Genomic DNA, 20,248 nt, shown 5'->3' with positions numbered 1-20,248 from the left:
GACGGAGATTCAGATGATTAGAATCCAATAAATCCATTGAGTGAGAGCCGGAAAAAAATGCAGGCAGGCCATTTCTATGCTTTTAGATTTCAAGTACAGCTTATGCATTCGGGCACTGATTTCGAAATACTCACATGAGAAATAGAATTCTCAAAATGGTAAATATATCAGATGAAAACTAATTCCTGAGGTTTACATTCGGCCTCAGCTAGAACCCCTTTTTATTTTCCCTCTCGTGGCTAGTAACTGTTCTGGCCGACCGGATTACCTTAGGTTCCCCTTATTTGAAGTGTACTATTGGAAGGTGCTCTTCAGCTCAAGGCTAGCGCTGTAAGTCACCTGATAGTGAGTCTGAGATTTGTGCCCCTCCTTGATCTGACCCTCCCATCAATGCTGACCGCGTATACTGCAGCAAACGTCTTGGATTGTTCTCATGGAGTCGATTATATTCGCTAGCAATGACTCCGGGTTTCAGAGTGGGATAAACCATGGCACGATCACGATTAATTCAGTCTCTCCTGGTAAGTGTAAGAAGGCTCCTTAAGACGCTTCAGATAATGTCGACACAACCCTACCTGTCACTGCTGTGTCCTAATGGGGTATTTTCTTCTTGCGAACCCTTCATCACTAACACCCCACTAGCTCAACCCCTCAAGCAGATCTGCGGTTATAATGACCTTGTCGACGTGTCAACTTTGGAAAAGTGGCAGTTCCGCAATCGTAAACAGGAACTCGATCGTTTCGCGCAACTGGTCGCGGATTTTGGAGAGTCACAGCAACGACTGGTCGCGCTTCTATACGGACCCCCGGGCCTTGGCAAGACAGAACTCGCTGTTCACGCTCTAAAGTCACTGCCTTCGGTCAGGGAAATGAATATATTTACGGTGGACGGCGATAGTGAGGTCACCCTCCAAAATAGCTTTCGGAACATAGCAAATATCCTTCACATAGCTCCATCTCGGGAACATGGCCTTCCAGCCTTAGCCCCAGCACCTGCGGTAGCACAATCTATCGAGGAAACTGTGCGTGACGTTGTTTACCATCTAGCTAGCACGTCAATCCCATGGGCCATGCTGGTCGAGAGTTATAGTGCGACATTCGAAATCCGCAAATATTTACCGGATAACCCGCGTGGGATTGTGGTTGTATGCGCCTCTGACCAGCATTCGGCGGCTAGCTTACTGGGCGTCCCGGCGCATTGCAGGTTGTCGGTATCGCAGCCATTAAATGAGAATGAATTGTCGAGGTTGTTCTGGAGTACCGTCACTGGCGACTTAAACCATGTCCCGGACCCATCAGCGGCTCGAGCGCTCCAGTATCTGATTGACAAACTCGGAGCTCATACGCTATCAGTGCGGGTTGCAGCCAACTATTTTGCGCCTGCAGGCGAGGCAACTAGCCAGGACATACAAGACTACATGGCGGCAATCGATCATCAGTCAATAGCGCACAGCGGAGAGATCAATGAGAAGCTTTGGCAGGCCTGGCAAGTTATTATGGACAAGCTCGAGAGGGAGACAGGAGAGGTTGCCCAAGATGCCCGGGAATACTTTTGGCTCCGTGTCTTGTTTTCACATCACCACTTACCAACGACCCGGCTCTTTCATAATGCATTTTCCACACGTCACGGGAACGATTGGATCCCACACAACCATGGCCCCCGATTCCTTGGCACCCACGAAGAATGGCAGAGTAAGCAGCGTTTTGAAAATGCCGAACGCTTACTATCGCGGTATGGTCTTCTTTCCATCTCCTCTATCTCGATGATCGGGGGCGAAGAACGAGGGACCAAGATGTTGAAGGCGTTACATTTGTTCGCAAGGCAACGTCTAAGAAAAGAAAATCGTCAAAAAAGCAACCCGGCTGACTATACATTCGCCGCATTTTGTGTACTAGGCGAGTCGATTAAATGGAGTTTCGCAGCCGATGAAGTTGCGTACAGACACACCTTGGTTCCGCATGTGAAAGAGTGTTTGGAGTGGGGTGAGGCTCATTTGCGTAACATGGACGCCAAAACAGCCGGGAACGTGCTGTTGAATTTTGCCGCCGTCTATGTCGATGGTGGCCTCTTTCAAAAGGCTCTGGGACTCCAGAAAGAGGCATTAGATCGTTTGGAACTGGAATTTGGGCCGACGTTTGATATGACCCTTAAAGCGATGAGCGAGGTTGCATCTACAGAAGATCTTTTGGGCGAATCCGCCGAAGCTATGCAGCTGCGTGAGGTGGTTCTCCACTACCGACAGCTACAATATCAGGCAAATAAGAATGATCCTGATGTAGAGCGAAAGTACGACATCGCTGCAGCCCAAATAGCCCTCAGCTATGCTCAAGTTCCCGGGCGGAAGCACGATGCAATGCACTATCGAGAAATGGTCGTGGAACACGCCACCGCTGTCTATGTCTCCTCTTCCCATCTTAACACAAATAGGCACGGCCGATTAGCTTTACTGAAAGCTAAACGGGAATTGGCTATGAGCTATCATGAGCTGGATCGGCGACACGAAGCCCACCAGTTACGCGAAGAAGTCGTCAAGGAACTTGGCAATGAACAGCATGTCTTTGCCCTGAATGCACGACGTGAACTGCTTGTTAGCATCATGGACGCCCGCCAGTTTCTTCTAGCTCAAGACATGGCCAACAATACAGTTAAAAGCTCAGAATACCTACTAGGTGAAAATCACCCAGACACTGTGCTGGCGCGGACGACGCGTGCTGCATTGAAAGCCCTGATGGGTGAGAACGACGTTGCCAAGACTGAGCTTCAGAAAGCAGTCCCATCATTGAAGACCTTGCAGGGAGGAAATTCTTCCACAACTATTACGACTATCCATGCCATGGTCGACCTAGCCCACGTTCACCGGGCAATGAATGAAGATGGCGAGGCCATTCGGATCTTGGACGAAGTTTCTAAGTATTTTGAATCCCAAGGTAATACGTACCAAAAATTGCGAGTTGAGATGGAAATCGCGATGCTTCTCCAGCAACAAGGGTCGAGGGTCGCCCTCGATCGTATGAACTCTATCATTTTAGAGTTTTTGGCGCAAGGGTATCCGGCTCACGACCCAGCGGTCCTCTCAGCGCGCCTACGCCTAGCAGGGTGTTTTCACCAATTTGGACATCTCATTGACGCAGCTGCTGAATATGAAAGAATTTTGGCATTGAGTTTGGATGTTAATGGAGACACACTAACATCAAATGGATTGAAAGCGCAGCTGCGACTGGCAACAGTCTATGAAAAACTAGCAGCAACAGCCTCGGATGCACAGACTGACTATGATGCCTTCCTCGCGGCGGGAGTAACTTCCCGACTAATAGAGGGTGATGACCAGCTTTCTGTGGACGAAGAACTATCATTTGCGAGGTTATTAAAAAACATCCTTCTCCATTGCTGCGGAGGCTCAAGTATGAAGAATGCAGAGACATTAGTTTGCCCAACGCCCGAGGATTTGGGTCATATTGTTTATCGAGGGATGTCCTGCAGGATGCTGCGGGATACAGCCTTGATGCTTCGGGAAGAGGCTGTCAACTCTGCGGTCGGGCCCGAGCATGATTCTATCGTCATTGTCAACCAGCTTACAGCTCAAGCGTGCCATGAATTGGCCGACAACTATGCTGCTCGTCGTCAATACAATAGGGCAGTAGTGCTTCAATCTGCTGTGGTTGCATTTTATTTGGAGTATGTGGGGCAAGCCCACTCGGACTCATTCCTCCATCAACACCGATTCCAGCAATGGACAAAACTTACATTGTCGCAGCGTGGGGATTAAACTGCTATGTCATGTGGGCCGACAAGTTTCTATATTTTGCTGCGCTGATAGCGTCCTTCGATGTTGTACCAGAACGCCATGCAAATTTTCTTTTTGGCCTTTGTTGTACTAAGAGATATCGTAGAAACTTCAGAGTGAGACAACCAGACGCAAAGAGGCGAGATATAAATGAAAAGAAACACAGGTGGGAAAATGAGATTTCATAAATACATTTAAAGAGCTCGACTCGACCTATACCCTTGGCCTAGTTACCGCAAACAAGTCAAAAGGGAGGGTTCCTAATGATATTCTCTAGGACATATGTGTCTCGGCGCTTGACATGCTTGCGGGTTTGCTGATGGTGCCCAACGAACTCTGTTTGCTTGAGGGCCAGAACTTGGGAGCAGGCTTAAAACACATTGTCATAACATGCTGGCACTGGCACTAATATTGAGGTCATTAGTCGGAGTGAAAGTAGAAGAGAACGAAGGGTATTATAAACATACACAAACCATGTGCCCTTGGCGCAGTTTTTCTGAACGTGCACATTCGCAGGTGTTGTCAGCCCACCAAGACTTCCAGTTCCACCAAGATACCCCCGGTGAGTCCTCCCATGGCTTTGCAATATGTGCTTTTCCATGCTTCCTGAAGAACTTGCATTTTTGTTCTAGTTTCAACCCATCCTTCGTGACTAGGTACCCGTCCTTTGTATGGACGCATTTCCAATAAGTACCATTCCAAACCTCGTAGTTCTGCTGAAGATCTCTTTTCTCTTGCGACGTGAGTAAGCGCATTTTGGGAAAATATATGAATAGCGTAATCTCGAGGTCCCATCAACATATGTACGGTAGGTAGGGTATCGAGACAGATATGATAATCCGTGTCGGGCAGCTATTGTATAGGGCCACGATTGTTCTCCTCGTGAACAGCGCCAGAAAACTGGCGGCTGCATAATATTCACTTCAAAGTCCAATCGCTGTATGTTGATAACGCGTCAGCTTGGCTAATGCAAGCCACATCAAAGAAACCGCAATCGATTGGGTGTTTGTTAAGGCAGCTGACCCCACAAACTCAGCCCCAAAATTAACAAGCCAGGGAATTAAAAGCCGTTCCAGAGAGAGAACAGACGCTCAGGCCTCCCCTTGAATACCATTTTGGCGAAAGGACAAAAGTTTTCCACGGGTGGTGCATAACCGAAGTATCCTAAAGGTGTGATTCAGAAACCCGGGTCCGAAGAATCCAATTCGGTACGAGTAGGTCTTTATCAGCCTCAATTTCTTTTTGAAATCGACAAAGCAATTGGTGTGAGTAAATTATTCCAGTTTTTATAGAAGGGGATTGATTGGGGCTTGCCTCGTGCGTTGACCTACCAGACGGTACTGAGCGTTTTCTTCCCTCCTCTATCTACCTCGTGGGAGTCCGGTACCCATCTCTGCTAATAGCTCACCATTTCTCACGCAGTCAAGACTCCTTTTGTCCTCTAATTGCTTCCTCTATAACAATTATAATAATTTTTGCTTCTGTCGTTCCTCTTAAATGAGCTGATTAGCGTCACATCTACCCTACTGAAGTTTATGTGACCAGTGGCGAAACTATAACCTATAAGCGTGGACTGCACGACATCCTGTGCTGTAGCTAGGACAGATATATATGGATAGGTTCTGTTGATAGGGCTAGGCACCTCAAAATGGTGAAAATACATAGAATGTAAATTTGAGACCGAAGTCACCGATGAAGCCTTAAGTAGGTAAGCCTCGGGTAATGAACACGAAAGCCGCGAGGAGCTGCGTCTCCCCTTGCCCAGCCAACCAGCGAATATTTCAGCGTGCCCCTTTTTTATCACGTAGGTTTTCTCTGTAACCTATATCCTCTTTGAGGTCAAGACCATAGAGATATCATCAATAACCCTGTTATATCAGGGATGCACGAAAAAAAGTAAACAAACCAAGATGGACTAGTTACAAAAGCCCATGTCTCACGTGACGAGGTATTCGTTGGGTTCCTACATCGGGGAAAACTCATAAGTTGGTGACCACAACACAACAACATCGCTGGCTCGGTAATTCGGGACCACAATGGTGAATGCAATGACACAAAAATCAGTCAAAAAGTATTTTGATGTAAGAACAAAAGATACATAGCTCATTTTTTACAGTACAAAGTCGCTAAATGCTATTGACAAGGTTGCCGTCACTTTCACTGCCGACCAGTTTTGTGGTATATATCGAGAGGGCAAACAATACCACTCGCCCGACTATGAGGAAGTCTTGAAGAGAGCAAAAGTAAGTCTAGATTCCCGCTTTCTCACCCAATTCGAGTTGGTACTAATTAATACAATCTAGGAATATGATTGTGAAAGGGTCTTATTGACTACCATGTCAAGTAGCGATGCGGAGAAAAACCTCGAGCTCGTGAGAAAATTCCCCGATATGTGCAAAATGACGCTTGGGGTGCATCCATACCATGTGGCTGAGATATATGACGGAAATGGTTCCGACGATAGCTCAAACTCGTACCTTGAATCGCTGCAAAAGATGGGAGAAGCCCTCCTGGCGGAGCAAAATTCGCCGCTCGCAGCATTCGGCGAGATTGGCCTCGATTATGTCTATCTTGATCGCGCAGATAAAGAAACTCAACAACGAGCGTTTCGAGATCAATTGGAACTGGCCACGAAACTCCAGCTTCCTCTTTTCTTGCATGTGCGCGAATCCACAGAAGACTTTATCTCTATCATCAAACCTTACCTTTCACAATTGCCTCGGCGTGGCTTGGTTCACTCCTTCGCTGGTTCTAAGGATGAAATGCTCCAACTTGTGGAGCTAGGTCTTGATGTTAGTGTGAATGGTATATCATTTCGCACAGAAGAACAACTGGAGATGGTCAAGCATATCCCCTTGGAAAGATTGCAACTTGAAACGGATGCTCCCTGGTGTGAAATCTTGGGCACGGATCCGAAAATTGCGCCTTATTTGGCATCAGCAAGACCCTTACCACCCAGTCGAAAGCCTAACAAGTTTGTACTCGGGCAAATGGTCAAAGCTCGTAATGAAAGCTGCACCATGGAACGAGTCGGTCTTGTAGTTGCGGGTCTCAAAGGGGCTACCATTGATCAAATTGCGGAGACAGCTTGGAATAATAGTTGTCGCATGTTTTGGTAATTTTTTCCGGCATCCTATTATCATAGAACTAAGAATATATAGATATCGTCTTTTTCTATAGCGCTATATGGAGGGAGGAGTGATGCATCCTTCGACCTCTAAAGCTTATCATAGATACAGCTTCCAGTTGCTTTTCTGAGTTGAAACTTCTACTGCTTCGCAAAATGAAATGTCCGCGCACTGCAGTAAAAGTTGATAATTCCAGAGGGCCCCATTCTCCTCCGAAAATACTCTGCTTTACACCTCCAAAAAGAGCAGTGGGGAGTGGGAAAGCTCCACGATTCACCCACACACTGCCAGCGTCCAGTCGCATGCTAATACGCTCTGCCATTGCAGGATCGCGATACCACAAGGTTGCACCTAGACCTTGATCGGTGTTATTTGCGCGGTGGATAACATTCTCCTCATCATCCTAGGACAGTATTGGCACAATAGGCCCGAACGGCTCTTCTTGGACCAGACGGGACTCGTCTGGGGGTCGGACGACCACTGCAGGAGACATCTGAAAGCCTGGCTTGGTTTGGCTCAAATCTTGCTCGCCTCCTATAGCGAACTTGTAATTCTGAGCTCTGCAATCCTCGAAGATGGACCGAACTTTGTCAAATTGGATCTTGTTCTGAACTGGGCTTAAATAGCCAGTCCCAGGCTTCGGCACCTAGCATGCAGCCGTGAACTTTGTCATGAACTCATCAAACATTTTACTGTGCACAAAGATTCTTTTCGCTGCGATGCACACTTGACTAGAATGGCTGAAAGCTAGTCACCCTGTCAGGAAATTTTCACTCTCCATAAAAAAGAAACACTTACCATCCTCCATGACCCTCTGTGCAACATCATCGATATCAACATCCGCGCATATGATAGCAGCATCATTGCCGCCACTACTACTTTTAGCTCACGCTCTGTCAATAGTCTAAGATTTGAGTTCGCACTCACAGCTCAAGGGTTACCCGCTTCAAAGTTGAAGCTGCTGCCTCCATGACCCTTTTCCCCGTAGCGGCAGATCCGGTGAAGGAAATCTTAGCTATTCCTGGATGTTTCGTCATCCACGGCCCTAGGTTCTCATCACCTCCAAGAGCCTCCACGACTCCGGGAGGAAAGAAACTTTGCGCCAGTTCTGTCACTTTGGGAATACTATACGGAGTATATGGCGAAGGCTTGACGATCACGGTATTTCCACAAATCAGCGAGGATGCAACCTTGCCGAGAACGAGGAAGATAGGAAAATTCCAAGAAACGATTGCCCCGACAACTCCTAGTGGGAAGTACTTTGTAGTGACTTTGACGTTGTCGTCTTCGTACGTGGTATACTCGGGGATATCAATGCTGGCTGAGTCGAAATTAGTCAAAGTTGCATTCTCAGGCTCAAATTGTCATACCTATTCCAGTGAGCCATTCACAAGCTGATTCAACCTCCCTCTCTGCCAATTCTTTCTGTGGTGTAATTTAGGTGAAGTCTTTCAGCACAAATGAGCCACCACTTACGGGCTGGCCGGTTTCCGAGATTATGTCTGTCCAATCAGAATTTTTAAAAAACAGCTCACTTGCAAACTGTTTCATTCGTGATCGCCGGTCATCTAAAGTTGAGTGCTGCCATGTCTGGAAAGCAACATTGGCAGCTTCCACGACTTCATCGAGATCTTGCGCAGAGGCGACTGGGGCATCCCAGAGCTTTTCCTCAGTGAAGGGGTTTATTGAATGATACTGCTTTTCAGCCCCTTCCAGCGCACCATTGATAACCTGTACAGATGTCTCGTCAGTTCATCGAGCTTGTCCAGTGTATGGAGGTTATGTCTCACGTTGTGATCTCTATCAAAGCTTAGCTTAGACATTATTGCAAAATCTCCTTGTCATATCAAGCTCGATGGTTCAAATGAGGCCATTTATCCCTTTTGACCTCATATAATAAGCTCCCTGCTATGGAAACTAAGCTTTCGCGGTCCTGAAGCACAGCCCCAAAAACATTAGTAAGATGGGATCAAACCAACCCCCAAGAGGGACACGAGGTGGTATCACGATGAATCAGGGTGATTCACACGCACTTCTAGTGAAAGGTGCGATTGTAAGCAAATATAACAATTTTATGAGTTCCGAGGGGAAATATCTGGCAGGTTTTACCCCCTCTCCACGCCCACTACTTGTGAGTGAAAGTCGTCGGAGCGGGATCGTTCACACCACACTAATGAAAGTGCTATTTACTTTCAAAGCTTTGGCCTGGACTCAAATAACCGAGTCACGTATATTCCGTAGCATGGTTTAAATAAAAGTACTCGCCTCGTGGATGAAGGCAATCTTTGAGCTCAGGGTATGTCATCTACAAGATTAATAATTAACACGGGAGGTCCTATACGCTCAACCATCTGAGTTGTCAACATTAGCCGAGGAAAGTTTTGCACATTGAAAGTGAAATAAATTAGCACCAAAATCTCTTTTTCACTTGTTAAACTACCGGCTATATCAGGTCCCAAACTATTGTTGGTGGGTCATTTTAACCCGTGTCACTGGCCCCTTGTAGACCTTTCGGGCGTGAAGAACATAGTAACCCATTGAAATAATAATGACTCCTCCAAAGATAGCAACACCCCAGTTCATGGTAGTGGGATCCACTTCCTTAGTCAAAGGGAAGAAACTAAAGATCCATATCACCAGCAAGACCAGAATAGAAATTGTGTCGCAAATGGGCGTGAATTTTCCCATGCTCCACCGGGCCGGGGGCAGAGGCTGATTACGCCAGCGTCGAATCCGAACACAAGTGATGGAGATAATGTATGAAGAGAGCAGTGCGGCTGTTCCAAGTGACATGATGGCGTTGAAAGCCACGGAAGATCCGATGTTGATCAGCGAAAGGAGAGAGACGATAACGAGGCTGACGCAGAGGGCGTTGAGGGGTACTGTGAATGTTGGGTTGACCTTTTGACATCCAGATTAGCTAGAGAACGGAAACTAGGCATAGAAACTTGGTTCACAGAATTGAAAACTAACCTGCGCAAAGAAACCGGAAAATGGAAGACCCTTGTCTCTGGCAAAGGAGTAAATTTGACGGGAGGTCGTTGCGACGTTACTAATTGCCGCGCAGAATTGCATGATCATGATCACGACTGTCATTCCCGTCGTAGCACTGACAGATCCAGTAGCATTGAGAAAGACCTGAATGAACGGAAAGCCTGTCTCAGAGGAGAGCACTTCGTCAATATTGCCCACGCAGAATGCGAGCGTGACTATCATCACGAAGCCAGTCGAGCCGTTCAGAATCAAGGTCCAGACCATGCCCATAGGGAGTACTCGGGACGCATCCCGAATTTCCTCGGCTGTGTTACGGAGTTAGAATATAAACTTGGTTAAGGCTGGCGTGAAACATACCCATGTGAACCGCCGAGTCAGGGCCTATTCGGGAAATAATGTTAGCTCTAGTTAAGATAGGGATTGCGAACAAGTTAACATACCAATCAATGCATAAATGGGTCCAGTGAGTCCCACCAGACAAGCGAGACCATTGTTGCCCCATCCGCCGCGATCTTCAATGGATCCGAACACGTCGGAGGCCGGAACTTTAGGTGACAGCACCCAAAGTGGGATCAAAATACCGAAAAAACCAAAACAATGCACAATTAGAATGATTCCCTCTATCAGAGGAAGTTTCTGGGCTAAGAAGGTGTTGAATAGCAAGGCTACCAGAGCCACTGCAATGACGAGCAGTGTAACATGCCACGGCTCATAGGTATACGTCTCAGGATAGTTGATAGCAATTACGCCCACCATCATATTGGCAACCGTGTAGCAACATCCTGCAATGCCAGTATGCCATCCTAAAACGCAGATCCACCCAGTAATGTAGCTCAGTATAGCCTGAGATCCCGGGGGTGCAAACTCGGACACCCAATGATACTGACCACCGGATGTGGGGGCCCTAGAAGGATTCAAAAAAGGTTAGCTCTTGCAGGTTACATGAACTTGCCAAGGAGTCAACATACATAGAGGCCATCTCAGCCATAGATAGAATGACGAAGCTGAACCCTACCAAGGCACCTAGGTAGGTGTAGATCATGCCTCCTTTGCCGCCATTAGTCAGACCATATGATGAACCACTAGATTAATATGTTAGTAAATACTCCTATCCATTTATCTGAGTCTCTTGATCGGCCTTCACTTACAAGAGGACAGCTTCCCAGGTGCACATAAGCACTGCTGTAAAACCAAGAACTGATAGAAACCGGAAGTTTCTCTATCGCAGTGTTATTTTCATTTGCCATATGAAATAATAGGATCAATCCAGGGAAATCGCCGAGATTGCGTACGTTCAGTTCCTGATCTCTACCGACACGCCACATATCTTCCTTGTCTTGCGCCGTACCCTCCACTTTAGAAGATGCATCCTCTGGCTTAGACCTTTCAGTCAACATAATTCCGTTCTCGTGCCCCATGGCGATTGATTGTTAATTCAATTCCAGTCGTTTGAGTAGCTGCAAATGAGGTTATGGGGAGCAAAGTACGAAGAAAAAATAAGAAAAACCAAAGCAGCAGGGAGGAGAGGATCTTGAGGACAGGATCTTGAGGACAGGATCCTGAGAATAATGCACCCGGAGCAAGAATGTAACCGTGGTCTCGGTTAGCAAATCCTGAGGATCGCAGGGGGAATATCCGGGTCAAACAGTTTACCCTACCCTTGTCGTGAAAATTTCAGAGAGACAGGGTAGTGATGTAGGTTTTATGTACGTTGAGAACCCCCTGTCATCCAGCAAGACTCTGGTTAGCGGGGCAGAGTAGGATGCATTAGGCCAGCATTAGTAGCCGCGCCGGTCGTGAAATGGAAACTATCATCACTCCGTGCTTAGTGAAGCTTGGTTTAGATTGGATCGATAATGTTACTTTAGTATGTCTCAGTAATTTGATCCAATGATGCTAGAGGGGGCTAAATTTTGTTGATACCATTTACCTCTAACTATGCTCCCAGAAATTTTCCTTGGGCCGAGAAGGATCACAATCCTTGTCTTTTTCTCCTTTACTAATATCATGCGATTTACGAGTTCAATTCTTCCGGGCGGATCCAGCCGATCCTGCGAGAACCCTTGCCATACCCATGAACGATAATCTCAATGGGAAATTTTACCTCCGAGATGCGATCCTTCGGGGGTGGTTGGGGGCCATCGGGTTGCGATCATGAGAATTCAATCTACTGAGGTTCTCGTTGTCCCAGTACCCTCCTATTCCCTGAATCGCCCAGATATGGCTACGTTACCTTCTTTACACTAAAATCATGACCTATCACCAAATGTCGTCTCTCTAGTCCCATCATACATCTCCAGTCTCGATCCACGCACATCATGGAGTCTACCGCCCCGTATGCGATCTCTGCGACGGATCGAAGCGGTCTAATCGTGATCGTCGAGATGCTTTTTATGTCTTGGATGATTATGGTAAGTTTGATTCGACTGTACATGCGCCTCGCGATCAATGGGCCGGTGCAAATCGACGACTGGATGGTGTTTGTCGCAAGTGTAAGTATACGTACTCGCAGTTCTTCTCTCGAAACACATTTTATCCACAATGGCGGTGGCATATGCTAAGTATTCCCCTGTTCAATCTGGCAGGTATTTGCCGTCGCCCACGTTGGAACAGTTATGAATGCAATTTCCCATGGCCTCGGTCGATCGCAGGACGAGAGCTCGGTATGGGATTTGAAACGTGCTGGAGAGGTTAGCAACCCTTCGCCATGATATTCTCAATTGTTATCAATTATCAACAAAGAGACCTGCTTAATGTTCTTAATTCAGGGTGTCTACGCAGCAAATCTGCTGTTTCTGGCTGGCCACGGTGCCGCCAAGATCTCAATTTGCTTGCTGCTTAAGCGGCTGGGTCGCCAAAGAAACTACTTACTGTTTACCAAAATTCTTCTGGGTATGGTAACTGCGTGGAGCATTGCATCTATTCTCGCGGTAGCCCTCAGTTGCTTCCCACAATATCAATTGAGCATGGCGCAGAACTGTACCAATCTCGTGCGTTATGCATTATGCTTCTCTACGTAACGCAAGACCTTGCTGACAAGGACAAACAGGGTATTGCGTGGAAATCGATCACTGCATTTGATGTCATTACGGATATTGTCACATTTGGACTAAGTATCTTTCTCGTCTGGGGTATCCAGATGCGGTGGAAAGAAAAAGCGACGGTAATATTTGCATTTGGGACTAGAACTCCGTACGTTTCTGATTGAATGGAAGAGACCCAGGCAATGTCTCGATAGCTAATCATATCTTCTACGTGCGCTAGAGTGATTGTTCTGATTATACTTCGGCAAACCTATCTCGATCGTTCGCTGTTTCATTCTGATCCATCTCTGCATCTATCGGATGCACTTATCGCCACCGCTGTCATCCTCCACTACAGTATCATGGTATCGACCGTGCCATGTCTGAAGCCTTTCGTTATTGCCTTCAATACAGGTTGGGGGCAGGGTATCACAAACAGTAACGGCGAACATCCGTACTTCACGCCAACTGGCAAGAGCGCATCAACTACGCAATCCCGAGCCTATACAATGAACCAAAGAGAGGAGGATGAGACTGATTTGGATGCGGCCCGGCTATCACAAGATAGCCAGAATTCGCAGCAACTAATAATTCATCAGACGCGGGAGTGGACTGTGGAAGAGGAGTATGAGATGCACTCGATTGAGAATAGAATTTGAATCGCGAAATACCCAATAGTCAAAATTTACATGCCGCGCAATTCAGGTCGGTATCTTCCCAAGTATGTACCTGTCTCTTAATCTAGTTTCCGAGGCTCTCTAATCATTGGAACCGCCCCGTCTGAGGTAACTCCTATATCATCGCGATCCCTAAATCCAAATTTCCGATACAAGGGAGCGGCGTCTACGTGGGCATCCAAATATGCCGCTACCCCATTCTGATCTGCAAGATCACATCCCCACTGTATCAGCATCGATGCAGCACCCTTGCAACGGTAATCCGGGTGCGTCACCAGCATATCCAAATCTAGACGTTGATGGTGTTAGCTGTGGGTGTTCTCTGCTTTTTTTACGTGTCACTCGTACAATAATGTTTCCGATGTCCGAGTAATTTCTTCCGTTCTTCAGCTAGCCCATCAAACAGGCGCTCGCATATTTCATGATCAGACTCGTCATGCCAGGGCGGGAACCGCTCGCCACTTTCAGCCGGGTTCAGGTCCCATTTTGCGTACGCGACTATCAAGTCAGTCGTAGCGGGATCAACAACTTTGAATAGTACTCGAAGGGGATTGTAAAGAAGATCGGCGCGGTTGGCCTCGTCCCACCAGGCTCGAACTCCGGGGGTATCAGGGAACATACGCAAGTTCACTGGAATACTAAAGGATGTATACCAGAGCTGGGAAAGCGCCGGCACATCCTTGAGTGTGACTGGCTGGATAACAAGAGGCGTCATAGTATTATTTTTTTCTCTCCACGTAGACTGGGCGTGGGTGCGAGGGAGGCTTAGGTTTAATTAAGCAGTTCCCTTTTGGAATTTTCTGCTTATTCATTGCTGAAAATAGGTTGATGGTGATATCTACACGGCCTCGCGTCGGGCCGGCAGGTGGCGCAGTGAATACAATTGAAGTGATAGGCCCTAGGTTATTAAAGTGGTGACAAGGTGGGGCACAGAACCAGACGCAACTAAGTCGAAGTATCTAACTGAGTTCAAAATAGCGTTCTATTTAGTCACCTTTGGACACGGCCACGACGCCGAATGTGATTTCCGCGCAAGCTAATCAATTCAGCCAATAACTGAGGCTGGAAGGGGCTCCCATCCCGCCCCCTTGGGGCCGGAGTCGGGGCTAACACCTGGGTTCTATGTTTCGACAAGCCCGTACCCTAGACTCGAAGTTTGGCCAATGCTCTTCACTTTTAGACATATATTAATGTTCAACAAGGCTATCGAAGAAAGGGAGTGGGGCAAAAGATGGTATTGACGCTGACACTGACCCTGATGTCGTTGCTTATTTTCAAAATTGAAATAGAATATGATCGTGGGAAGTGGAGATAATCCCCCTAGAAGCTCGGAGACTCGGAAAAGTCCGCCCTAGACTCGGTGCCAGGTTATAACAATGGGGTGGCAAGCTAAGGCAAAAGTACCTACAGGCCGCTATGGATTAGCAGGGGTATGTCGTATCTAGTCGCGCTACTGTGCCACGCACCAATCAAGCGGGAACCACAGTACTAGGTTCAAGAAGGCATATATTAATTAAAAGAGCAATTGAAACTTTCCAGACCCAGTATTATTTCACGCAACTAAGTCGCTGGGGCCAAAGGTATGCCTATAGCACCTAGCTTTTCCAGATCATGAACGACATAAATTGCCACAGGCTTGATGGTTCTACCCAATGTCACCTTAATTCTCCTACAAACTTCAGAGCCATTGAATCACATTAAGGCTCTCGCCGTCAATGGAGGTTGTTCAGGGTTGCTCCTTGAGTCAATACAGTATTGACAGACAATACCTAGGGGATGTACGCGCTATTGCGTCTCGTGGCCTGGGACAATCCAAATTGTGGAGGCAATTTAACCGGCATTATAAAGCCCATTGTACTGGCTTCCAGCAGGGTTCATCCCTCCGATTGGGAGGTGAATATATAGATATATATATGCTACAATCTCCTGAATATTGCTGCTGATCGTGGCGATTCACGGAGCCAATGGATCCATTTGTACCTTCCCTAGAGTTATAGCATTTCTGTAGCCCTCGCGCGTTTGTAATCGATTAGTTAAATTTCAAGCCCACCATTCTTATCTGTAACTAAATAGATAGGTAACCTAGAAATTGACTGGGAGGAAAAGCTAGAGGAAAGAAAAAAAATAAAATGAAAACTCCGAATAGGGGAATCGAACCCCTGGCTGTCGTGTGAGAGACGACGATGTTAGCCACTACACCAATTCGGAACCTGGGACTCTTGGTGAGAGAAATTTATGCATAATGAGGTTAAACAATAAAATGAGAGAAATACAGCAAAGCAATAATAGCCAGAGGTATCGCCAGTGTGCCTTTAAACCGCTATCAAGGACCGCATTCTCGCTAGTAAAATAAGGCCGAGGTCAATACTACTTTATTTCTATTTTGATACCTGATGTTAGACACTTCTTTAAATAACCCAACCACTGCACAAACCCATATTTATTTCATCACAAAAATACATAAATACTCCCATATGCTTGCCCAAGACAAAGTATCAAAGTTCAAAGGGTGGACCGACTAAAACCAATCGACTTGCCTGTTCCCGTCGGTGGCTGTTCTCCGAAAAGTAATCAATTCCCTCCAAATACTCTACACTTTTTTCCAGAGTTATCACAATCTCCCTCTTGTTGAACAGGAAGCTTGGAGATGCAGTACCCAACGAGTTGGTTTGCAGCCATTCAAAAACAGGTGCAAATGGATGATCAAATTTTGCCTCATCGATTTCGGTTCGCGGTATCCATGCCTTCTGAATGATCGAGCTCCCTAATCTTGATCTTCAACTTGTCTTCCAGAATTGTGCAAAGGGTCAAAACATCAACTCCGTCGAAACATTGGAGCGTGTAAGTGGCACATCGGTCCGGATGTAGAAGGACGTCCGAGACGAGGGTGGACGCTTGATCCACGCCAGCAACGTTAAGATGACCAAGATCCTTGCTCGCGGCTTGAAGGCGAGCAATGCTGAAAGCAAATATCCATAGGAAGTCTTCTCAAGGTCGCCCAACCAAACTTCCATATGATTGGAAAACGATGGATCCCACCATTGTCTGAATGTTGCTTAGTGTTTACCTTTTTCCTTGCCTCCTCTTCAGTTTGCGCTCGCACCAGACCGATGATGTGTTCAATTTCGGAGCTGTGTAAAAGACATCGCAGGATTTGACTGCCCAAGAACCCGGTTGTCAATGTAAGAAAAACCATTACAGGCTCAAGGAGAGGCTTGACCACAATACAAGTACGTTTACATCCAAGGCACTGCCTCAACGCCCTATACTATGAAGATTTCTATCCCAAGAAAGCATCCATTCTCCATTGCAAGACCAGATACCGAGATTCTTCCCAGGCTTTATGATCTCAGGCTAGGGTCTCAATGGAGAAGATAACGAAGCCATGAGAATTGTTGTGCGCGAATATACTCCAGGCCCTCGTTGGAGCTGTGGAAAAATTGACAGGGAAAATCTCGAAGTAACTGGAAAACACCTAGAAGTTCGTCATTTAATGCTTCAGAAAGATTTGCGGTTCCAAATTGCGCCAAAGTGGAAGAGACTAGAGATAACAAAAACTTAGACAGATATTTATTAGAACTTTGGCCTAGGCGTCACCAAATAAATGCAATTCCCGGTGCGAATATCTCAAGTTCTCAAGTAGTGGTAGTCCATACAATCATCTCTACCCAGCCAAGTTCATTGGATACACGGGTAAATGGATACATTGTCATACCTCTGCTTTCATCGATAAGTCGGCTACGGGCTCTATCTATACTTGAAACGATGTATTGATATTTGGAAACTTTTTATTCGTAAATATCTAGTCGATGAAACGACACAAGGTGGAAATTCCCACCGTCGATGATTGTACAGTGTTTGAAACAGCCACCCAATCGCAAAAATACAATTCTATGTCCAAATCATCACAACTGGGTAGGACAAGAAAGAGACAGAAAAAGGCAAAGGGAAACACCTCATCCCCTGGGACACGCTCTGCTAAAAAAAATGCTTTGTCAATCCCTCCAAAACGGGATTGCTTGATGTATATTTTCGAATGCGAATAAGGCTCACAAAAAAAGCAAAGAGTCGTCACGTCGTATCGGCGGGTTTTTGCAAATGAATTCTTAGATAACGCAATCAAGCGCCATTGTGCTCGTCCTCGTCGTCGGATTTGTAGTTGTCGTCGTCACTATCCGAAACCCAGCCATCGGCCTCGAGAGATCGACCGCGAATGCCAAAACTCATGATGAAACCGATGAATGAGACGGCGCCAAAGACTCCAAAGGCGATTGCTTCACCCTTGGGCTGGATCTTGGATGTCAATGAGAAAAGACCGCCAGACAAAAAGGGACCCACGGCACGTCCGGCTGCGGAGAGTGTCTGCGCGAGCCCATTGAGGGCACCCAGAACGGCATTGTCTGGAGCAGAGTTAGTGACCTGGGGATAATTAGCCTATGCCCAAAATGGAATTAAGAGAGGAGGAGAACTCTCTAGATAAGAAACTTACCAATAACAATGCGCTGGTCAACCCACCCACAGAGGCAACCGTCTTGATTAGCAACACAAAGCACAACTCCACAGCCATGAGGGCCGACTTGCGAGTCAGACTCTCTCCATCTTGGCTCTTATAGCCCACAAAAGGCATCAGAAGAAACGAGACCACGAATCCAAACAGCCCAGCGCGGTAGGACCATCGGTTGCCCATCTTATCGCGCAGACGGTTGAAGATGCAGATTTGGAAAATGATCGTCACTACGCCAGCAAAACCTTGCGACAAGCCGATCTCAGACGGGGTCAGATGACGGCCAACGGGCGGCTTAGCTTGTGCGAAGATTGGGAACAGCGAATTGAAGGAGACATTGCAGAAAGCAAAAATCAGATATGTTAGGAGAAGGAGGATGGTGTCTCTTGTGAAAATCTCATCCCAAGTCAACTCCTCTGCATGATGGTTATCCCGGCTCGACACTTCAGAGGCTGAGTCCAAGTCGCTATCATGATCCTCAGTATCCGCAGTGCCACGGTGAAGTGAAGAATATGGCGTTTCTTGCGGAAGTCGAAGATACGTCGGGTGTCTTGAAAAGCCCGTGAACTGCCACAGCCAAGTAAAAAGGCTGCGAACCTTCTTTCCAAATTTGGGCAATGTGTCTGCGTCTTCCAAGCTTTCTTCCAAGAAGATAGCCGTTAAAGTAAAGTCCACAAGAAGGATGGCGGCGGCAACGATATTTGGTGCGAGGTATGGATATGTGCTCTTATTGCCAGTGAACGGGTTGCGCTCAAAGATCAGCAGTCCTCCCAAGAGCGGGCCGGTGATACCTCCAATTCCATATAGAACGGGGAGATAAGTGAAAGCCTGCGACTGGTTGCTGCGGTCCGTAATCTCACCCAGACAGGTGGAGACCAGGCCTTGATTCCCGTTGACCACACCCATCAATGCCTGCACCAGTATAGCTTGCCAAAGGGTCTTGCAGAAACCAAATGCGACGAAGCACAGGGCAGTAAGAAGTGTCCCAAGCAGGATCACCGGCTTGCGCCCAATCCGATCTGACAGCCAACCCCAATAGTAATTGGTCGCAAATTGTGCCAAAGCAAATGCCGACGCTATAGTTCCCACATAAACACCTACTTGACTGGGTTCCACCTCTGGAAATGTCGACGCCATATCGGGGAGATAAGGACTGATCGAGTTGAGGGCTGTCTGTTCCGCCAAGGCGATCATGGCGAGCACCGCCATCTGCTTCTTCGGCAGTGGCGAGTTCGTGCCAGGCTGGTCATTGTAGTCATTTGGATCGTGTGAGCCATCTCCTGAAGACTCCGACTGGCCGGAATTGGGTCGCCCACGCGACTTGGGCGGCGGGGTGTCGAACGTCTGGTAGTGTTGCGTGGAAGAGCGGCGAGTAATCTGGGTTGACTCTGAGGCTGTCATTTCTGCGGAGCGCCGGGAGGATCGAGGGTTGGCGAGGAATTTGGACAATCAACCCTGCAACTGGGCAAGGCTGGTCGCCTGTCCGATCGTAGCCGCGGTCTTGGTCGTGTGCGAGCTCTCGCTCTCGCTCTCACTCTCAAGATGGGAGTGCAGTTGGGAGATATCTGACGTGATTTCGGGGTGCTCAGCTGGCGTCAAAGGGCAGTCTAGATGACATGAATAGAAGATCTGCTTATTGGAATGGCTGCTTTGAGGATGGACGAAGCTGGGAAACTACCCGAATCTGGGTTGGAGAGATGATGTAAGCGGTGGAATGGAGCTGCTGAGTCATCGCATTCTGCCCGCGGGGAATCGGACGATTTCCGCTGGTTGCGGGCAAAGTTTATTGATTAGATTCTATCTTAATGCGGGAGATCTAACAACTCCATGTTAGTTTTATCTCTGACTGATTCTTTCAGTGATCTAGTAACACAACATCTTCCTATTGCTCGCTGAATTACTCGGATGGTAGTGTTCAACCATGGCTTCATACCAGGCAACATTACCAACAAGTCTCGAACTCTTGTGCAACAAGTCCACCCAATCAAGTATTCCATTGCGCGTTCATCTGCACATCATGCATAACTAGGTGCAGGTACCCTGTTGCCACCATTTTCCCCATGCGATATAGATCTCCAATAATCTCATGTATATGGACTTCAATAGATCACGGAGGCTGGGTTGAGTCCCGTCCGAG

General features: G+C 47.2%; 8 protein-coding genes across 8 annotated transcripts; 4 read left to right on the top strand and 4 right to left on the bottom strand.

Moving 5' to 3' along the window:
- Window positions 1-557: 557 nt before the first annotated feature.
- Window positions 558-3,767, top strand: N7496_007913 (Ankyrin repeat-containing protein; the record flags this gene model as incomplete). The annotated part of the gene is made up of 1 exon (XM_056700832.1): window positions 558-3,767. One exon carries the CDS (start codon window positions 558-560, stop codon window positions 3,765-3,767), a length of 3,210 nt encoding a protein of 1,069 aa, XP_056552895.1.
- Window positions 3,768-5,821: 2,054 nt separating this feature from the next.
- N7496_007912 (TatD family hydrolase) lies at window positions 5,822-6,904 on the top strand (the record flags this gene model as incomplete). Its single annotated transcript, XM_056700831.1, has 3 exons — window positions 5,822-5,866; window positions 5,930-6,028; window positions 6,089-6,904. The coding sequence occupies 3 exons, from the start codon at window positions 5,822-5,824 to the stop codon at window positions 6,902-6,904; spliced, it is 960 nt and encodes a 319-aa protein (XP_056552894.1).
- Window positions 6,905-7,012: 108 nt separating this feature from the next.
- On the bottom strand, window positions 7,013-8,736 carry N7496_007911 (aldehyde dehydrogenase DhaS; the record flags this gene model as incomplete). Its single annotated transcript, XM_056700830.1, is given in 9 exon segments — window positions 7,013-7,084; window positions 7,146-7,316; window positions 7,335-7,559; window positions 7,607-7,644; window positions 7,712-7,788; window positions 7,841-8,234; window positions 8,284-8,338; window positions 8,390-8,644; window positions 8,704-8,736. 9 exon segments carry the CDS (start codon window positions 8,734-8,736, stop codon window positions 7,013-7,015), a joined length of 1,320 nt encoding a protein of 439 aa, XP_056552893.1.
- A 637-nt stretch (window positions 8,737-9,373) lies between these two features.
- Window positions 9,374-11,325, bottom strand: N7496_007910 (uncharacterized protein; the record flags this gene model as incomplete). The annotated part of the gene is made up of 7 exons (XM_056700829.1): window positions 9,374-9,814; window positions 9,887-10,212; window positions 10,265-10,288; window positions 10,348-10,811; window positions 10,876-10,989; window positions 11,056-11,126; window positions 11,200-11,325. 7 exons carry the CDS (start codon window positions 11,323-11,325, stop codon window positions 9,374-9,376), a joined length of 1,566 nt encoding a protein of 521 aa, XP_056552892.1.
- Window positions 11,326-12,225: 900 nt separating this feature from the next.
- On the top strand, window positions 12,226-13,589 carry N7496_007909 (uncharacterized protein; the record flags this gene model as incomplete). The annotated part of the gene is made up of 5 exons (XM_056700828.1): window positions 12,226-12,399; window positions 12,493-12,597; window positions 12,676-12,897; window positions 12,957-13,099; window positions 13,172-13,589. 5 exons carry the CDS (start codon window positions 12,226-12,228, stop codon window positions 13,587-13,589), a joined length of 1,062 nt encoding a protein of 353 aa, XP_056552891.1.
- Window positions 13,590-13,666: 77 nt separating this feature from the next.
- N7496_007908 (GNAT family N-acetyltransferase) lies at window positions 13,667-14,322 on the bottom strand (the record flags this gene model as incomplete). Its single annotated transcript, XM_056700827.1, has 2 exons — window positions 13,667-13,896; window positions 13,956-14,322. The coding sequence occupies 2 exons, from the start codon at window positions 14,320-14,322 to the stop codon at window positions 13,667-13,669; spliced, it is 597 nt and encodes a 198-aa protein (XP_056552890.1).
- Window positions 14,323-16,358: 2,036 nt separating this feature from the next.
- Window positions 16,359-16,586, top strand: N7496_007907 (uncharacterized protein; the record flags this gene model as incomplete). Its single annotated transcript, XM_056700826.1, has 2 exons — window positions 16,359-16,448; window positions 16,476-16,586. The coding sequence occupies 2 exons, from the start codon at window positions 16,359-16,361 to the stop codon at window positions 16,584-16,586; spliced, it is 201 nt and encodes a 66-aa protein (XP_056552889.1).
- A 1,140-nt stretch (window positions 16,587-17,726) lies between these two features.
- On the bottom strand, window positions 17,727-19,512 carry N7496_007906 (MFS transporter; the record flags this gene model as incomplete). The annotated part of the gene is made up of 2 exons (XM_056700825.1): window positions 17,727-18,041; window positions 18,097-19,512. 2 exons carry the CDS (start codon window positions 19,510-19,512, stop codon window positions 17,727-17,729), a joined length of 1,731 nt encoding a protein of 576 aa, XP_056552888.1.
- Window positions 19,513-20,248: the final 736 nt, after the last annotated feature.

This window comes from Penicillium cataractarum, assembly GCF_028827025.1.
Source record: "Penicillium cataractarum strain IBT 29864 chromosome Unknown utg000007l, whole genome shotgun sequence".
Classification (NCBI taxonomy): Eukaryota; Fungi; Ascomycota; class Eurotiomycetes; order Eurotiales; family Aspergillaceae; genus Penicillium; species Penicillium cataractarum.
This window is presented reverse-complemented; position numbering and strand designations above follow the sequence as displayed.